Here is an 18,821-nt window from a genome sequence, read left to right on the forward strand (position 1 = left end):
ATTTAAGTCCGGTAGCTCGTTTTATGAATTCCTTTGAATTCCGAGTAGTTTCTCTGAATTCCATCAAATTCACTCGTCGCTCGATGGATTATTCTGAATATCGTCCAATTCACTCGATGATCGGTCGATGTCAAATTACACGAAAATCAACATTATATTGCATTAAAATGGCTTATCACAATGTATTATACATGAACATGGGTATCAACAGCACACGAAGACGCTAGTGCTTGAATTAGATGCAACTATGATCAAGTCGGATCAGCAATAGAGACACAACAACCTTTAATCCTCGGACATTGCATTAACATCAAGGTAGTCGAGGTTGCTCCCCGAACCAGCCAGCAGTAACATGCTCTGCGACACGCTAACAGAGAGTGTGTGAATGACAGGCGCAATCCAAGGAACCTGAAACGCACCTGACAGCCTTGAAAAGCCATGCCATAAGCGCGTGATACTTTTTTTTTCCCGCGTTCGGAAATCCGAGTGAGGGTTGCAATGTGGAGGGTAGCGTTGAAGGATTTGACTTGCGAGCTCGATGGTGGATTGCCACTCATCCAGTCCATCAGTATAGACTAAGTCTGTGAAAAGAATATACTTAGCATTGTCGGTCTACAGTAAAAACACCTAAAAACCTACGATAGTTGCAACCACAACTCCGATTGCGGGATACGGCCGAAGCACCATCAGCGTCAGATAAGCGGGCGAAAGGACAAGGTTAGCGGGACACGAGAAAAAAGGTCACACACATTCTGAAAGCGGAACATGGCCATGGCACCATCAGCGTTGGGTAAACAGGTCAAAGACAAGGACACGCACAGAGCGGGACATGGACACGGCACCATCGGCATCAAGTAAGCAGGTCAAAAAAGAGATTACACACATCCTGACAACGAGCGCAAACATTCAGTAAAGAGAAGAGTGTGTGCAGCTCGAAGTAGTAGAGAGAAGGGGAATGGACCTCCGTGTCATTTTCAAACCAAACTTTTAAAGTTCAACTGTGAGAATAAACTCGGCATTTCCCGGATTGATCAGAATCCGTCTAAGCGTTTCGCTCCTCAGTGCTGCGCTGTAGCTACCATTTACATTTTCAACCGTTTTGATTATGCTAATGCTCTACACTCATTTCTGCTTGTCCACTTGTGAGTATTTCTTCTAATATGGGCTTTTGCCACTCGTTTCACTCATTTTTAATCATTCTAGTTTGTTTTTTCATGTCTGCGTTTCTGCGCTTGTTTGTCCCTGTCCGCGCTTAGCCTGTGAGTGTTCCTGCTTGTTTTCACTCATTTTCCGATTCATATAATTGCACTTGTGACTAGTGATCTCGCTCGCTCATTCTCATTTGCCAGTTCTCGACGGTCAACGGTCACCGTTCTCATTCTTGTTCTAGTTGTGTTTTCGTACTACTCCCTCACTTAACTAATATTTGATCATGAATTTCAGGGTATCGTGTTGCACAAGTCCGTGTCGTCTTCACACTGACAAGTCATGCTGCGATTGCCTTATTTCGCACACCTGCCAAGGCACCTACCCACTTTGCTTATGTGGAGTGGTTCACGCCATTCAGGCAACCCGAAGCAAACCATGGTTTGTACAAAATTTCCTGCGTCATTCGTAATGGAGAGCGTCTTGCGAGCATCATCGATATTTCTGATATTCGCAGGAGTGTACACCTTATTCCAAAATTCGGCCCAGTCGTACCTCACGAATGGACGAGCAGTACCGTTCTGGAGCTTTGTTCTACCTTCTTTGTAAACTCGTTTAGTGACAGGCATGCTTATCTCACTATAATCTGACTGGCGGAATTTACTCCGAGTTCATTGGAAATACAACGATTTCTGCTGAATCTGACCGGCAGATTTTATTACTTTCGAAATACAAAGATTTCGGTCGATTTCGGTCAAATCAGCAGATTTTCTGGAATTCAGCTGTTTTACATGCGAGTTTGATGATTTCGGCTGCCTCAAGCTCGATAGCCAGTGCTACCTCACAATGATAGTTGCCATATGTCGTCCAAAGGCGTGCGTGACTCAATGTTAAAAGAAAGTCACACCCTCTCACAGACGCCCATCTGACTCGGACTCGGACTCGGAGTGGCTACCTACAAAAGCCTAACCTTTGTTCAACCACGGCACCTGAAGAATATCAACCAACAGGCATTACGCCCACATGCAACTTGAGCCCCCTGACGAGGATTTACCTGCCATCCAGGTGTCTTTGAGCGAATTTGTCTCAGCTGCAGAACGGATGTTCGCGCCAGACCAACTAGAGAATTTTCTTCGCTTTGTGCTGGCTGGACGCCTCCAAAGCCACAATAAGCTCGCTCGGATATTTTTAAATGCAAGACAAGGAGCACTTGCGCCTCCCACTTCTGAATTCCAAGTGTACAGAGACATCGACTCTGTTATAGGCATTACATGGGATTTACCATTCCAATTACCTATGGCTATCTTTCCCTTGGCATCATTCCGCGATACCCTTACTGAAGACAACCATTTAAAATGCCCTCTATCTTGTCCCAAGGTGCGTGGATCCAGGTCAAATATCCAGCATTCTGACAGGAGTGCCTTCACCAGGATGTCATAGGCGTCTCACTTCACCGAATTCCTAACATGGCGTTGGGGAAAGTCGATCGACGTCATATCACGCGTATCTTCTTCCCTGGATTGTATTGCAAAGGTCAAAATCCGGCCATTCCTCCAGAGACAATGACTTTGATCTATGAAAAGTGCCTTCGGCCTGCTGTTGTCAGTCTCAACCCTGTCGATCGGAGCCGATGGCCAATCACATATTCAAATGCCATGGATTTGGCTCGTGATCAGAAGGGGCAATTTCACTTTGGCACTGTCGATTTCCCATCTAACCTCCTGAACCAGCTGGGGCCTAAACTTCGGGAAATGTTTCAGATGCAAGATGGGCTACAGGATGTATTTTTTGTTCACGAGCTGCGAGGAACAAAAGGTGCATCTCACCATGATCCATGTGATGCAGGAGCAAGACGTGCTGCTCTTGATACCGTATTTCATTTTTTTGACATGTCACTTGTCAGGCCAGAGGACTGGGTGGTGGATATTGGACTTGAAATCCAACATGAAGGCCATATATTACAGTGGCTTACCAAAGGCCATCGTCATTTGCTGCAATTCCTTTTGCCATCCAGTGCAGAAAGTAAAATAGATGCCATCCTGGCTTCTCAGACTCAATATCATCGCGACCTCTCAGCGCAATTAGAGGATCTTGGAGGATTCCGCGCCCATCCAGGTTCCCGTGGAAAGGATGATGAAGTTTACTATATAAACGCCTACACCACAGACAAATGTGCAACCTATCAGCTCCATGATGGCATTTTTAAGCGTCGCCAGGCATGGCACCTATTCCCAGGCAACATAGGAAAGCTCATAAAGGATCTCGAGCGCATGGCAGAAATATTTCGCCTGTGTGGGAATTCTCCTAACATAGGTGGACATGAAGGCAATGCACGGCTAGAGGTTCGCATACCATTCCATCTAGCAGACCAAGCGCTCTTGCAGATGCCAGATAGGGTTATACAAGATACCCTTGTTACCTTTGATTGCAAATTATTTTGGTGAGCATTTTGGTCACCACCAGTCTCACCCAAGGTACTAATGTGAAATCCAATTTGAAGGTACTTCAAGTACTACCGCATGGCTGCCCTTTACTATGTGGTTAAAAACCTACAGAGCGCAAACCGAGCGGCCCGTCTCCAGCACGAGTCATTGAAATTGGGCGCTCTGGTTACTTACCAGATTAACGCCCTGATTTACCGGCCAGCAGAGGGTCAGGCTGAGAACAGCTTGCTGGAGGCTTCCTGCCAGCACATACCTGTGGATGGTACCAATGGGCTAAGCACTCGTCCCATCATGTACGGCCGAGGCACATACTTTATGTCAGACTTGGTCAATGATGCAGGAGCTTATCGCCTTCCTAACGTCAGACCAATTGACGTCAGTACCTTGCTAGCTCTGTATCGAAGGGATTTCATGGAGGACGTGGAGGTGGAGTTTTCAGACTCTCATATATCAAGCTGCTCCAAACGTCAAAGGGTCCAAGTCAGCCACCTGTCAAGGAAGCGCAAGACAACTTACAGAATCCATGACTGTGATGAGGCCAGCAGTAGTGAGGAGGACGCTCAAGTTGAAGAAGATGTTGAGGAACTAGAGAGCAGCGCTTGCAGGGTGGCATCATGTGGCGCCCCTTCCAGGAAGACAACAGATTCAATCATATCTAGCGAGCTATCTGCTATTCAGCGTCAGTTTGCATCCGATATCTTTCAGCTGGCGCCATCTCCCAAGCTAGCCTTGAATTCCCCTTGGATACTGCTGGATCAAGAGCAGAGAAAGCACATCAAGGTTGATGTCTTTCGTTCGCTGGATCTCAGTGGCATTTTCAGCCAAGTTCAATATCAAATTGTTAGCCATGCCGATTGGGATAACCTGGTATTCAAACGCTACTTTCCAGCCAAAGGAGCCTTGACAGCCAAGGCTCTTCAGCAATTTCCATCAGCCTCATACTATCGGCAATGGAAAGCTCTTATGGATGGGAATGATAAAGATGAAGCGGAGATCATTCAGAACCACCGCTTGATGCCATGGTTTGAAAAACTGTACTGGGTACCCCATCCTGCAAGCGACCGTATGTGGTCTACAAAAAAAGGTGGTAAGGAATGGATAATGCTGCCTCCTGGAGAGCCGAGGAATTGCCCACGCCTAGCAGTCAATCCAAGATTTATTGGCCAGGACGCAGCTGTAGTGCTGGTTGCAGGAACTTCTTAAAGGCAGCGCTGGCAAGGTTGTAGACACCCCATCATCCATTAATATAGATGTTCAGCATATTTCAATTACAAAAGAGTGCTAGATTATGGTCGTTGAAACAATGCCCATTCTCATTGTCTATCCCTCAGATATCAAAATCAAGAACATCCTCATATCTGAAACAGGTAACATCCCTCCACTCTGTCAATCTTTTGTTGTTCACCATACTTCGTGGCTCTTCAGCTCCTTAATGCCAAGGTCTGCGTAGGTCCAGAGGTTGATGTATGGAGTTTTGGAGTTGTCCTGTACGCACTCGTATGCGGCAAGCGCCTTTCGAGTTCGCCCCAGTAAATTTGGATTAGCTAAGTAGAAGCAGGTTGGGGACGCCACCAATAGCAACGCATTCACCTGATTTGATGTGGAAAGACAGGTCCTACAAAAATTTAGGTTCATCTTGCCAGCAATGTTAGAATGCGGAGACGCAAGCTAATACTCGCCGATGAGTAGCGCGCTGACAGATTTTCTATGCAGAAATCACCGCCTGCAGGCCAGTACGCCGACGCAGGCAGCTGCCTCCCTTCAGTAGATTCAGGCTTCTGTTCAATCTTGATATTACTATCGATCCGTTCCAGACCATTTCACGTAAGCAACCGTCGGTGATATTGTGCGTCCGCGCTCACCTGTTTCCTACCCAAATCAGTTAAACACTGAAGGAGTGATGCGAGAAAGTAGCTCACTGCCGACTTCCACATCATTGAGGATACCACCCCACCAAATGATCGTGGAACTAAAACTAACTGTAAGGCGTGAGCAAAAATCTGCGATGGGCACACCATGTGGACAAAATTTACCTGCCATGTTCAGAGAACACGCCTCATGGACTCCTCTACCGTACGCTAGATAACCGGCAAGACCAGCTGATAATCCACCACCGATAATATTAATACGGACGCAAATCCAGCTAAAAACATCTGTTAGCGACCAGTCGCTCCGCAACTTGTAACGCAAACAAACCGATTTAAGTTACAGAACATGCGCCCTGATTTAAGGCCGATTAAGATATTCTTCTTTAATTACCCCCTGCACCATATATGCGGATTGATACTGTTTCAATGAACAAGCTCGTATATTATAGAAGCCTGATGATCGCCTACTAAGTCATGCAATAGCAATCCTGAAGTTACCAAGGACCGATACTTTCGCATTGCTCATCTCTCGAGCTTTTCATGTAGATGCGACCGACCCTTCCAACTAGCAAGCCGAATGGCTCCGAGTTTCACAATTATAGCCAAAGAAACTTCAATCCCACCAATTCCCTGCGCAAACGGACCATCAACTAGATAACCTATCAGCGAATATTGACCATCTTGGATCTTATCATTTTGGGCGCTCTGAGTGATGAATCGAGATGTAGGTGTTTAACGATCTGTCCAATAATGAATATATGCGTGACCATAAGATCAAGAGAACGCACCTTAGCGTTGTTCCAAATACGGATTGAACGAGTTTCTTGCGAATGGTTCGTGACGCCCGCATTGAACTCCGATGGTAGCAAGGGTGATTGGTGCCTAGCATGTTTCAGCGGCCGCATGCCCGCTCGTGAGGAATGTGATCGCCTTCTGACCGCCACTTTCAATACGAAGTCAGACTTACGATAAACGAAGGCTCAGCTCGTTGAGCTTACTTCGGCGTAAGACCCTTTCTCCATTCGGTCGCCCTCTTCGAACAAAGTCAGGTCACGTTTTGAATCAGGGAGAGTCAGCAAGTATGATCTGGAAGGAACTTACGTAGCTTGGGCATATCTTGACGCAAGGTGGCACTCTGTAACATGGATGCGTTAAGACTAGTGAAGGTTGCCAAAGCATGCGTATTGACAGGAACGTGCCGGCCGGTAGACCTTCGTTGAGAACGTCTTTTCCAATAGGGCATTCGGGTATTGGAAACGGGCGTTTGAATGGAGTGGCAGACTGCGTCTTAACTTTCATTGAAACTGTGATTTCATTATGCGAAGCGTGGAAGCCTGCGTACATATGCGTCTCGGATATCTGCTGCAAGAGAAGCCAATTTTGGAGAGGCGTGCAGGCACGTAAGATGCAGGATTGGGGACGTACGTCGGATGTCTGACTCCTTGGAAACCTGGAAAAGACAAGAAAGGGGGACGCGGTGAGATGTAATGGCTCAGAGACGGAATGAATGTTACGCATGACAAAGTGAGTGTAGCTCGTCGCTAGTGATGGTGAAATATGGCTCGAAGGTGCGGAGGTTGACAAGAAATTCGGTTCGTGCTAGGTGGATGAGGGAATGTGATGCCCATGCAGTTTGTCGTGTTCATCAGGGAAACATAATTCGCTACAAGCTGCTACAGAGCGCTCAGTAGCACTCTGTAGCACAATTGATCCCGCTGATGTTCTGTGATTTCGGTGCTATTCGCCTTCCATGGCTCAATAAGTTCATGGAATTTATATGTTGCCGACTCATCACATACATCAAGTCCACGGCCTGTGTGTAGCCATCATCGTCAATATTGTTACCACCCACGCAAATTAACACACCTACCTGCACTTCGACAGTGTCTACCATCGTAGGACTTTGATATCCATAGGTTAACAACATCACGCTCACAGTAGAGTGCGCTTGTCCTGAGCACTTCTTCTGCAGGATCTGTACCTTGGCGAGCATTGTTGTTGAATGACTTTGAGAAAAAGAGGATGTGCAGTACCGTGTGACTGCATGGCAGGCGCCATAGATTTGTGAGAAGGTGGAGGAGAGGCCGGGGAAACGTATACCTGAGGAATCGTCAGTATCTAGGCGTTCAAGTCAAATGAAGAATGTGGGTTGATCCCGTCCTTGAACTGCAGTGCGATCGTATCTGATCTAGAGAACCCAGGACGGACAGATATAGCGACAATGTTGGAAGTTTACACATCATTGTTGACCGCGTGGATGATGGAGTCGTCTGTCTTGGGTACCTGCCCGATTGACGGGAGTGCATCTAGGACGCACTGGAGTTGGCAGGTGAAAATGACAATTTAAAGGGCGTGCCAGCCTTCGTGGTAAAAAAAGTGGAGATGGGGAGTAAGAGCGTGCGGTGGCCGCGTAGAAAAAGTTGACCGTATTGATGGTGGGTGCAACGAGGAGAAGGGTGTGAATTAAGATGTTAATGAGGTTAGTAGTACAATCGACCGATGTAGAACATACGGACATGATATACATCCAGTCTAGTCACCGGGGGCAGACGAGAAGCAGCCGTACGCTCGATGCTCATCCGGCATCTCCGAAGAACACTACTATGCCGATAGCGCCGAAGAACCATTTCTGGCTAGACACGAGGTTGGACATGTTTGAGAACCAGCATTCGTCTGGTGTGGGCGTCATCGTTGCTGTCGCTGGTACGGATGGGGATGAAAACGCAGGTTTGCTGGCTTCGTCCTCAGCAGTCCGCGGTCGTCTGAGTGGGCTTAGGGTGGGATTCGCTGGATGTTGGTGTAGCATGCGTCATCGTTAGCTTTAGAAAGAAGCTGGTACGTATGATACTCTGAAGCGGGAGAACGTAGGTTAGTTGCAACTATACGAGGCACGCGTGAAACGCACTGTTTTCGATTCCAACCTTTTCCTTGTCATTGAAGACCGCATTTTCGGGGTACTTGGCATATCCATCGGCCTGCTTGATGAAAGTCGGGGAAGACAGTACGCATAGGTTTGGTGGTGCGTAAGTTGCGAGTTCGTGAAGTCATAGATCTACGTGAAATATAACAACATTAAAATAACCACGAGAATGCTGCACGTTACATACATTCTACTATCTTAAGGCGATCAGCGCAAGTAAGGATGAAACAGAAGCACACCTACAACGTTTTTTTAAGGCCGTACATTTCCCGAATCCATAGTCGCGAACAACACCAAAGAAGCGTCCTGCCTATTTTGCAGTTTCCTTCCATCCCTAATCTTTCCGCTCAGCGGGGTAAATACAACAGTCGAGTGTGAGTTCTTGTAAGTATGCGTATGCGTATGAATAACAGAAACTCACATCAGTTATAGCGCACCTCCTTGCACGTCACCACTGGCTAAGTTACAGTCTGCTCTCATCTGCCTGAGCTCAGAACTATGACTGGCTACCGTAGGGCCCGCGTTGCAACTTCTGAGCAAACGGTCCATAGCTGGGCACGCCTCCTGGACGTCACTTAGTATATCGTTTGCAGCTTGATTGGCAGCAACTTACCTATTGTATTATGTTGTAAGTAACTTCTTGGCACGAGCCCAGTCTCCTTCCTTGGTATAGATCTTCGCCATCATCATAACGGCACAGTCGAATTCTCCACCAGTCAATTCAGTAATCTGCAGGGGAGAATTTAAATGAAATGACGTCGGGGTTGTTTTCACTGCATTTAATTGTTAAATTGTCTGAAGCCTTGGTGAAGCGAGCCCAGATGACCATCGAGGTGTCTCATAAAACGGGCTCAGAGAGCAATACCAGTAACCCAGCGAACGAGTGCATTCGTGTTGTCGCGACGATGAACACTTCAATATTTGAGAGCCAGTGAAGTCCGTCACGGTCACGTGAGTGAGGACTGACCTGTCAGATAACAGCGGGGGTTTCGACATTTTACCACATTTTGCTACTATAGTGAAATGACATTTAAAATGCAATCTAGAGCGCTCCAGAGCGTTCCAGGCTAGGTCTAGAATGCTCCCAGATTTTCTTTTAATTGAAATCTTGCAAGAGGTAAAATGTCCAAACCTCCGATGTGTCAGTGCTTCTTCGGTGGACCATTTGACAGTGACCGGTTGACCCCTTGCCAGAGCTGTACCTGGTCACGTGGTGTGGCTGCTTGGCTTTGTTACTCACCAGCGCTCACCGCTCGACACTAGTACTATTAAGTACTCTTGTTCGGAATCTCAACGTCAGATGTACAAACTCAACTGCTTTGTCTTGGGCGATGATCCTCGCCATATATTTGAGATCGAGATTGCGCTGACAGAGAGCGTCAGCGCCCTCCGAAAGGCTAACGTGATATTTTGGAAGGTCGACCTGCCTGTCGACGAGACGATCGAACACAATCTTAGCAGTCTTACACTTGACACAAAGGAATCACTATCACCTGTGGCGAATTTTCTCTGAAATACTACCTGAGGATGAACACCTACATATTGTTATCCAAGGCCCACCTGCCGGTGAGTTGTCTTTCGATACTGACGCCCTTTCTTAGTGCCTTCTGGACCGCTCCGCCTCAAACTCAAACTCAACTGCATTGTCCTGGGCGATGATCCTAGCCATGCATTTGAGATCAAGATTGCACCAACAGAGAGTGTCAGCGCCCTCCAAAAGGCTATCAAGGACGCGAAGAAGCCACATTTTGACCATGTTGCTGCTGATAATCTCAAGCTATGGAAGGTTGAGTGAGCTGATGCCTACAATTGCATGTTGATAGTCTGATATTTTGGAAGGTCAAGATCAATTTGAACGACCCACACTTACTCAACGCGATCGGAGACGAAGGCGTGGAGTTGAAGCCGTTAACCGAACTGTCCAAAGTGTTCACGGATGGAGTAGAGCGTGGATGTATTCATGTCGTCGTACGACATCCTGCCGTTGCACGAGGCAGAAGTATGGAAGACCCAAACGATCATATGGCGGAGCTCAACAAAGGTAAGGCTACACCACCTGATATAACGCCTAGCCAACTCTAACGGGTAACAAGAACTTGAGCTAGTGGAGGTGGATGCCCAGATCAAGCATTCATCCCGAGAGCTGCAAAATTCCCAGAAGATGCAGGAACAGGTGATGCTGAACGTCAGCAGGCTAAGCTCTGCCCACTCACGCGGGACCTTGCCAATGTTAGGCACGCAGCAGACAAAGCAGCAGGTAAGCCATCTGTAGACTCATCGTCTTCTTTGGCTTCTACTTTTTGTATGCAGAGGCCCACAGACGTGCATCTCAACATAATACTTCCCTCAGCGACAACAGTCTAGCCGAATATCGCTCACTGTGAGTCCTGCACGTCAGCGTATCTTTGCAGTGTTAACGCCACAAACAGAAAAGCATCTGCTAGCGTCCTTGCCGTTTCTGAGCGTCAAGCTCTGGAGACACTCAGCTGAGACGAGAAGACTGCGTCCCGGATCTCGCTCGAATCAACACTCACTCTAGATGCCGAGATCGCATCGTCAACAAACGAACTGCGAACCAAGACTGGCGTTATCGAGGCCCGCGATTCAAGTTCTCGAAAAGAAGATCCTCGAAATCGGTGGCTCCAAACTGCTGAAGCAGAAGTCCACCGTTGACGGTATTCGCTTGCTGCACCAGCTAGCTAACGAAGAGGTCGCAAAGGCTGAGGTCATGAAGGCCACTGCAGAGAAGAACATTGTGAAGTATACGTCCGCCCTTGAGACCAACCGTGCGGCGCTGGAGGAAGTTGAGAAAGAGCTCGAGGAGCTGAAGGATCAGCTGGCTGATGTCGCGCAGTATCTGGAAGATCTCAAGGAGAAGGTTGAAGCCGCGCAGACTACTCAGGAGAGCTCGAAAGACGACCTCGATTCACTCAAGCGCCAACTCCAGGAAAAAATTGATGAGTTCCGAAAGAAGGAGGTTCGTTCTTTGCTATCCGCTGGATATTCAGGTACTTGCTCTTAGGAAGTACCAGCGCTGACGTGCAGCACGTGATCGTGTTCAGCGGTTCTCCCATTTATTTCTGCTTCACCAATAACCAGAGCGTTCTTTTTCTCCCTTCTTCTCTCACTGCCACCAATATTGAGACATGTCTCATTCCACTCTTTCCGTACTTTTGGCCATCGCTGCACGCCAAAATTTGCCCTTGACCCACCTGACCCAACCCCCTTGTCGACAAGACCTATGCTTACCCGTCAGGAATCGTGAGTTTCAATTCCTCTTTCGTTGCATACCATGTTCACACAGGACTCAGGAGTCACTTTTCCAAGCCCTACCAAGTCGACTACAACACTGTCGCTATCGTAGCCCTCAGGTTGGTTACAACATCTGTAACTCTGCCACCGAGAACCAGAATTCCACGTGCCGCACCTCAATGGTGAACCACATCGACGGTGCGTCCTTCGCAAACACCGCACGGGTATACCGCTCATAATGTCAATATTCGTTCTTATTTTTCAGATTTCTGCTTGCGAGCGCCTTTCACCCTCCACTCCACTATCGGCGATACTGAGCAGGAGGAGGTTGTATGGCGCACTAAGCCTGGCCACGGCACTCGTGTCATCCTCAACGGTACCCTTCAGGGTGTTCAGTTAATCCGCACGTCGGAGTACATCTAGATCGCTGGTTATGGGCCTTTTATTCTCTTCCAAGGGTTCGACTAGGGTTGGACTTTTGGCCTATCTCAGCACTGATTATTTCATTTTGATGTGGCCGTCCTGGACTCCCGCTGTGTATGGAGCAAGATATATATCAAGATATACCAATATGTACATTGCTATTGCTATTGCTATTGCTATTGCTATTGCTATTGCTCCATACACAGTGGGCGTCCAGGACGCCCGCTGTGCATGAACACAATACAGATTTTCGTATGTCGATGTGGCCGTCCAGGACGCCCGCTGTGTATGAGTCCATACACATATAGATATATATTATATGTATCTCGCCGTGGCCGTCCTGGACGCCCGCTGTGCATGAACAGAATACAAATTTACATCTGTCGATGTGGCCGTCCTAGACGCCCGCTGCGTATGGAGCAATATACATATTCACATATACATGATATTGCTTGATACACAGCGGGCGTCTAGGACGGCCACATTGACATATATATATGTATATCTGGATTGCTTCATACACAGCGGGAGTCGAAGATTACCACATCGACATATGTATATTGCTCCATACACGGCGGGCGTCCTCGACGGCCACATCGACAGATGTAAATTTGTATTCTGTTCATGCACAGCGGGAGTCCAGGACTCCCACATTGACATGCGTATATATTATATGTATCTCGCCGTGGCCGTCCAGGACGCCCGCCGTGTATGGAGCAATATACATATGTCGATGTGGTAATCTTCGACTCCCGCTGTGTATGAAGCAATCCAGATATACATATATATATGTCAATGTGGCCGTCCTAGACGCCCGCTGTGTATCAAGCAATCCAGATATACAAATATACACATGTCAATGTGGGAGTCCTCGACTCCTGCTGTGTATGGAGCCATAGCCATATACATATCCTAATATACAAATATGTATATGTCAATGTGGCCGTCCTAGACTTCCTCTATACAGCATCCCAATTGTTTTGAAATAAACCCTTTATTAGGGTTATTAGGGTTAAGGTTAATACATTGATCTAGCGCTAACAATGAGACTTTTGTACACCAGCTGGACTTCAGGGACCCCCCGAGCTTGCGAGGGAGGGATGAAGTCCAGCTGCGTGTACAAAAGTCTCATTGTTACATTCTTCTGAAACACTGCAAGTTTATTCCAGAAAAATCAGTAGTAGGTATGCAATACATCAGTAAACTACTACAACTTGTTCACCTGAGGCAAGTGGTGTGCATTCGCAAAATCCCAAACACAGAGCTCAACTTTAGATAAGCAAAAAACCTTAATACATAGCCACATGAAGTTACGAGCCACACATTTTGAGTTCCTCGCCAGCGGTCTCAAATCATCGTAAAATCGTTTGGCAAGTACTGTAAAGGGGGTGTTTTTACTACTGTAGAATAGATTTAGATAGTTATTCTAATGAAACACGAGCATATAGAGACAGTACCTACTAAATGTCAGATCTTGGATGTGATTTTCGAGAACACGTGACTAATAATATGCCATGTCAATATTAATTTGATGCATCTCATCAACGACTCGCATCTCTCTCTCCTTAAACCTCATTTATTATGTATTCTATGACACGTTACGACTCATGGTTTGCTTCTAGTAATAACGACGACAATGCTGCATACATCACAGACTTCGAGGATGATTCCTATCAAACGACGCATTTTGGATCAAGTCGTCATTCACATTATTCTAATACATCATCGGGACATTCGCAGACACCAACTATAGACTTTCAAGTACCATCACACACGGACAATCATTTGCATAGTTCATCTTGTAGTATACTTGACTATACCTCACTTAATTCTCGCTCTCTGAGTCGACAATCCTCAACCGACAGCCAATCATCAAATACATCTTCAGTCCCAGCCTCAGTCTTGGATAACAATAACAACATCGATATTGAGGCACTATTCAAACTCAATACACCCAAATCCCTGCATGCAAAGGCCAATTGGCTACAAGTATCGGATCAGTTCAGAGACTGATGGAAAATTCTTTGTCCTGAGTGTGGAGACTGGTCCCAGACCAGTGTCCACACAGGCCTACCTCTATGCACACCCAGCCAGTTCAAATCATTAACAAATCATCGAGGAAGCAAAAAGTGCGCAGCGGCTGCTGCAAAAAAGCAAAACTCGACATCTCAAAAAGCCAGTACAATGGTTGAGCCTCACCATCAACACATTTGAGTTCATTTTGGCCGGATTTCGTCAACAATTGACTAACATTATGTCATTTTCAGTAACATGGATGATTGGGACATTATGTGGCATGTGTCATATACCATATTCCCGGGTAAAGATCCGAAGATCCGGATCTCAGATCCGATGGACATATCCGTCGTCCGGTCCACAGATCTGATCTAATCCTTATTTCATGTCCTGTTCATATAACTCTAACTATCATTCATCTCCTTTCGGCATCCCTGTACACCGGTATACCGGTTATCCTTTACTTCCGTTATGCTTACTGATCCACTACACTTACTGATCCGCTTTAGCTTAGACTTCATTCCCGGTTATGATACGTTATCCGTCCAACTTACCAGTACACTGTACACATACTTTGCTTATACTTCGTACATAGCCTCGCACCGTTGCTTATTGATCATTCCATTAGTTATCCGTAGTATATAAACCCTTGTGCATGCGCTGTAGTAGATCAGTTCAAATATCATCTTAGATTGCACTCATTCTGTCTGGACCCTAAGTCCATCCATTTATCCGTCCGGACTTGAGTACGATACTCTTGTCTACTCCGAGACTTAGGATTGATTCCTATAGTCTACATATCCGCCTCTGTCTTCGGACAGTCCTCACCCGTTAGTTTCTAGTTCGGGTCCGATCCGGATTAGCCGTTACTATATACGTTCGATATCCGGAAGCCATAATGGATCCGTTACGAGACTTATCCGTCTCAATACACGCGATACTCTAGTACTCTGAAATAAGGGGCAAGACTCAGGAAAGGGGCACAGCGCACGAGCTGAGGCCGAAGCCCTGTGGATCCGATACTACTTGAGTACGGTCTTAACAAGAACCTTCTTCCTCCAGAATCAACTCTCTATGGCACGCTGATCAACATGCCTGGACTCAACTTATTCACTGGCACAGGTGAAATGACACTCGACTTTGATTTCAAGCATATCTTCAAACGTGAGTTGTTTTTTCTTCTTGAATCAATATCGGCTGATCTTTATATTAATATAGGTATATGCATGCTCATCCGGTCACCTGCAGGCATCGTTCTTAACAATGGCCACATCATAAATTCAATGATGCTTGCACGATATCTTTCGTGGTTGCCTGCATGTGACGAGCAGGCAGTAACGAAGCTCCTCCATCCAGACGACCCTCAAGATGTTCCTCATGCAGTCGAACTTATGCTCGCAGTAATTGAGTTCTCCAAATCTCAGCATACTCTCATCAGTGATTCATTTTCTATCAATGTCGATACTTGTGCCGACCTCACTTCCATTTCTCTCCTTAGTGCACTACTTCAATCCATCCTAATTCCCTTCATCGACATCGATCTCTCATTATCACAGCAGTTTGAACATCTCAGCCGCTATGCACACCTTGCTTTCGCATTTTTCCATGCTCACCATCACTCCTTCATGTCATATCAGCTATACTATGACATGCAAACCATGGTCAAGAACGCCTTCTTCTGCCTCGCTAAGCAACAATGCCTTGACCCACGTGCTCCTTTCTTTCTTGGCGACGTCAGAGATGATCCCCTGGAGATATTGTTTGGATGCACACACATGATCGGTGGGCACAATTCAGCTTGTTCCTATGCCCAGGCTCTCGACCGCCTTGCCGCTGCAAAAGATATTGATGGGGTATTTAAGCGTCATCCCGAGCTTGATCCGGGTCACCGATGATTGAAACTAACTCATCACGAGGGGGTTGACCACATCAACTGAGAGGTCTGGAAAGGTGATACCGTCTCTGGTCAATGTGACCTCCCATTATTGTGGTGCAAAGGTTGCAACAATGCACTTTTGATACTTACCACTTCACAGCTTAATCTGGCTCATTACTCCTATGTGGAACTCTTCACTGCTACCTCCAGCATCGACATGCTATGTCCGTTTGGACAAAACAAGTATCTCGGCATCAGTGGTACAGATGACGAGCTCGACAACCCAAGCCAAGTGCCCAGACCTCCCCCTCCCATCACAACGTCTCCTACCTCACAGTGCCTACTAGAAACGGTGTTGAGTGAGGATGGTGTTGAGGGTACTTGTCCTAGAGAGTTGCAGGGAGAGAATGACAATGAAGAAATTATGTTGACATTTCAAGAGGCCCTAATTGATGACTCGCCTACTGATCCCCCCCAGCTCAGTCCAACCAGCCTCACACTATAGATCCGTTGTCCCCTCCCTTACCACAAGGCCCAGGTATCTGTCCCGACAACTATCTGCTGTATAGTGGACGCTGGATTCACAAACAGACGGTCTGCCGTCTAGTGGTTAATAAGGACTTCATTTCAAAATCGCTCAATCTACTTGAGCACATCCGTGCAGGCTATACGAAAGTCAACAAACGAATCGACATGTCAGCAGGGCGTATCACTAACCAGAACTTATTCCTCGTCGGAGATATCTTTCTTACCATCCTTCGTTCCACTCAGACTCTTTCTATTGGCATACTTCATTCGACTACAGCAACTCTCAGCGGTATTTCTCGCTCATCAATCAACATAGGTGTGATGAAAGCTTCAAGAACCACGGTGAAAATCACTGGTCAACTCCTCAGCATCATTTCTACTCGCCCTTTACCTGACATCTCCCAGGTATTCTTATGGGACAGTAGATATATTACAGCACGTTCAGTGATTCAAGGTTCCTCGCAGTCCACAGAACGTGTCATTGTTGTGACCGTCCCAGGTTCTCTCGTTGAGCCTGTCAATCCCGAGCCTACCTTCATTAGACTACGTGACGACATCAATGTGGATGAGTTCTTGCAAGTGAATGGGGGCCAGAGCACATGGCAGATATCATGAGACGCTCTGCAAGCAGCTTGTGACCTGCTATGGGTGAAAGCAGTGGAGATAAATCTCCCCCTTAAGTCAATCACAGTTGTGACTCCTTCGGACGAGACCAAATTTCCTTACAGACATTCAGATGGTAAGTGTTTTGTGTTTGTCTTGCCAATTTCTTCCTAATGGTACATTTTCACTTACAGGTACTCCCGCTGTCATTTCTATGGAAGCTAGTAATTTGCTTGGAGTGTCCGAAGGGGATCGAATCTCCGTGTGTCTCCTGTGCGAGTCAAGGGTTGTCAACATGCGCAATCATATCGGTCAACATATCCTTCGTGCACTGAGCAACTCGCCAGAGGAGGTCACATTGAAAGAACTGGTACATTTTTTATTACATTCTGACATTACTCTTATGACTATGTACAAGGTCAGCGACATGTTTCCGTGCAGCTTTTGTGGGTGTTCCAGATGACCAGAGTGTGCCATTATTATCACTGTGTGTTAAGACCATACTCAAGTAGTATCGGATCCAAAGGGCTTCGGCCTCAGCTCGTGCACTGTGCCCCTTTCCCGAGTCTTGCCCCTTATTTCAGAGTCTTAGAGTATCGCGTATATTGAGATGGATAAGTCTCGTAACGGATCCGTTATGGCTTCCAGATATCGAACATATATAGTAATGGCTAATCCGGATCGGATCCGAACTAGAAACTAACGGGCGAGGACTGTCCGAAGACAGAGACGGATATGTAGACTATAGGAATCAATCCTAAGTCTCGGAGTAGACAAGAGTATCGTACTCAAGTCTGGACGGATAACGGAGGGACTTTAGAGTCCAGGCAGAATGAGTGCAATCTAAGATGATATTCGAACTGATCTACTACAGCGCATGTACAAGGGTTTATATACTACGGATAACTAATGGAATGATCAATAAGCAAAGGTGCGAGGCTATGTACGAAGTATAAGCAAAGTATGTGTACAGCATATTGGTAAGTTGGACGGATAACGTATCATAACTGGGAATGAAGTATAAGCTAAAGCGGATCAGTAAGTGTAGTGGATCAGTAAGCATAACGGAAGTAAAGGATAACCGGTATACCGGTGTACAGGGATGCCGAAAGGAGATGAATGATAGTTAGAGTTATATGAACAGGACATGAAATAAGGATTAGATCAGATCTGTGGACCGGACGACGGATATGTCCATCGGATCTGGATCGGATCTGAGATCCGGATCTTTGGATCTGTACCCGGGAATATGGTATATGACACTGTGCCTGCAAAAGCTGCAACAACCTGGGACACCAAATGTGCGTACCAGCACTCATTCCGATAACGCGTCTGCCAATGTCAGCTCGAAGAATCAGCCATGCCGCAACGTCCCGCTGAAGTGTGAGCTCTGCCATCCTACTCTCCCTCCAGTTCCTGGCAGGAACACAAGGAAGACTTACAGTGTCCTGGTCAGTGCCGTGTGGCACTACAACATGCATGAGCATGTCTTCCGGGAGCACGAGGAATACGCGGTCCCAGGACAGAGAGAGAATGGTGTACCGCTGCCCGCAAGTGTTTGGAAGGAGATGAGGCTCACCGACCTGGAGCAGACCACTTCGCGCATCCCAAAGACTCATTGACAACCCTCCTACATTCCTCTGGGTGAAATCAGCAAGGAGAATGTGCCTCTGTTAGTTTCTCGTGGATCCAAACACACTGGAGCACAAGCTGGTCCATCCCGTCCATCAAACAAGGCCCGAACG

At 46.8% G+C, this 18,821-nt stretch overlaps 8 protein-coding genes across 8 annotated transcripts; 6 read left to right on the plus strand and 2 right to left on the minus strand.

Moving 5' to 3' along the window:
- Positions 1–310: 310 nt before the first annotated feature.
- On the minus strand, positions 311–851 carry DFJ58DRAFT_842243 (uncharacterized protein; the record flags this gene model as incomplete). The annotated part of the gene is made up of 3 exons (XM_041392805.1): positions 311–367; positions 420–575; positions 750–851. 3 exons carry the CDS (start codon positions 849–851, stop codon positions 311–313), a joined length of 315 nt encoding a protein of 104 aa, XP_041242903.1.
- A 597-nt stretch (positions 852–1,448) lies between these two features.
- DFJ58DRAFT_661797 (uncharacterized protein) lies at positions 1,449–1,796 on the plus strand (the record flags this gene model as incomplete). The annotated part of the gene is made up of 1 exon (XM_041382249.1): positions 1,449–1,796. A coding segment is annotated over one exon (348 nt), but the record flags the coding sequence as incomplete, so codon positions are not given.
- A 373-nt stretch (positions 1,797–2,169) lies between these two features.
- Positions 2,170–4,793, plus strand: DFJ58DRAFT_661761 (uncharacterized protein; the record flags this gene model as incomplete). Its single annotated transcript, XM_041382242.1, has 3 exons — positions 2,170–2,523; positions 2,565–3,129; positions 4,417–4,793. The coding sequence occupies 3 exons, from the start codon at positions 2,170–2,172 to the stop codon at positions 4,791–4,793; spliced, it is 1,296 nt and encodes a 431-aa protein (XP_041242905.1).
- Positions 4,794–4,991: 198 nt separating this feature from the next.
- Positions 4,992–7,451, minus strand: DFJ58DRAFT_886717 (uncharacterized protein; the record flags this gene model as incomplete). The annotated part of the gene is made up of 13 exons (XM_041394659.1): positions 4,992–5,205; positions 5,289–5,387; positions 5,453–5,459; positions 5,510–5,569; positions 5,624–5,743; positions 6,016–6,088; positions 6,136–6,198; positions 6,247–6,391; positions 6,457–6,491; positions 6,560–6,792; positions 6,884–6,908; positions 7,258–7,271; positions 7,325–7,451. The coding sequence occupies 13 exons, from the start codon at positions 7,449–7,451 to the stop codon at positions 4,992–4,994; spliced, it is 1,215 nt and encodes a 404-aa protein (XP_041242906.1).
- Positions 7,452–8,061: 610 nt separating this feature from the next.
- On the plus strand, positions 8,062–8,469 carry DFJ58DRAFT_729028 (uncharacterized protein; the record flags this gene model as incomplete). The annotated part of the gene is made up of 3 exons (XM_041385682.1): positions 8,062–8,185; positions 8,235–8,293; positions 8,347–8,469. 3 exons carry the CDS (start codon positions 8,062–8,064, stop codon positions 8,467–8,469), a joined length of 306 nt encoding a protein of 101 aa, XP_041242907.1.
- Positions 8,470–9,678: 1,209 nt separating this feature from the next.
- On the plus strand, positions 9,679–10,868 carry DFJ58DRAFT_729029 (uncharacterized protein; the record flags this gene model as incomplete). The annotated part of the gene is made up of 7 exons (XM_041385683.1): positions 9,679–9,873; positions 9,905–9,944; positions 9,980–10,164; positions 10,218–10,419; positions 10,480–10,635; positions 10,689–10,758; positions 10,808–10,868. 7 exons carry the CDS (start codon positions 9,679–9,681, stop codon positions 10,866–10,868), a joined length of 909 nt encoding a protein of 302 aa, XP_041242908.1.
- An 869-nt stretch (positions 10,869–11,737) lies between these two features.
- On the plus strand, positions 11,738–12,053 carry DFJ58DRAFT_614576 (uncharacterized protein; the record flags this gene model as incomplete). The annotated part of the gene is made up of 2 exons (XM_041380946.1): positions 11,738–11,828; positions 11,896–12,053. Coding segments are annotated over 2 exons (249 nt in total), but the record flags the coding sequence as incomplete, so codon positions are not given.
- Positions 12,054–15,160: 3,107 nt separating this feature from the next.
- On the plus strand, positions 15,161–17,088 carry DFJ58DRAFT_729031 (uncharacterized protein; the record flags this gene model as incomplete). The annotated part of the gene is made up of 4 exons (XM_041385684.1): positions 15,161–15,233; positions 15,288–15,922; positions 16,106–16,322; positions 16,424–17,088. The coding sequence occupies 4 exons, from the start codon at positions 15,161–15,163 to the stop codon at positions 17,086–17,088; spliced, it is 1,590 nt and encodes a 529-aa protein (XP_041242910.1).
- Between the last annotated feature and the right edge of the window lie 1,733 nt (positions 17,089–18,821).

Source organism: Suillus subalutaceus (genome assembly GCF_016647625.1).
Source record: "Suillus subalutaceus strain FC151 chromosome Unknown DFJ58scaffold_67, whole genome shotgun sequence".
Taxonomy (NCBI): Eukaryota; Fungi; Basidiomycota; class Agaricomycetes; order Boletales; family Suillaceae; genus Suillus; species Suillus subalutaceus.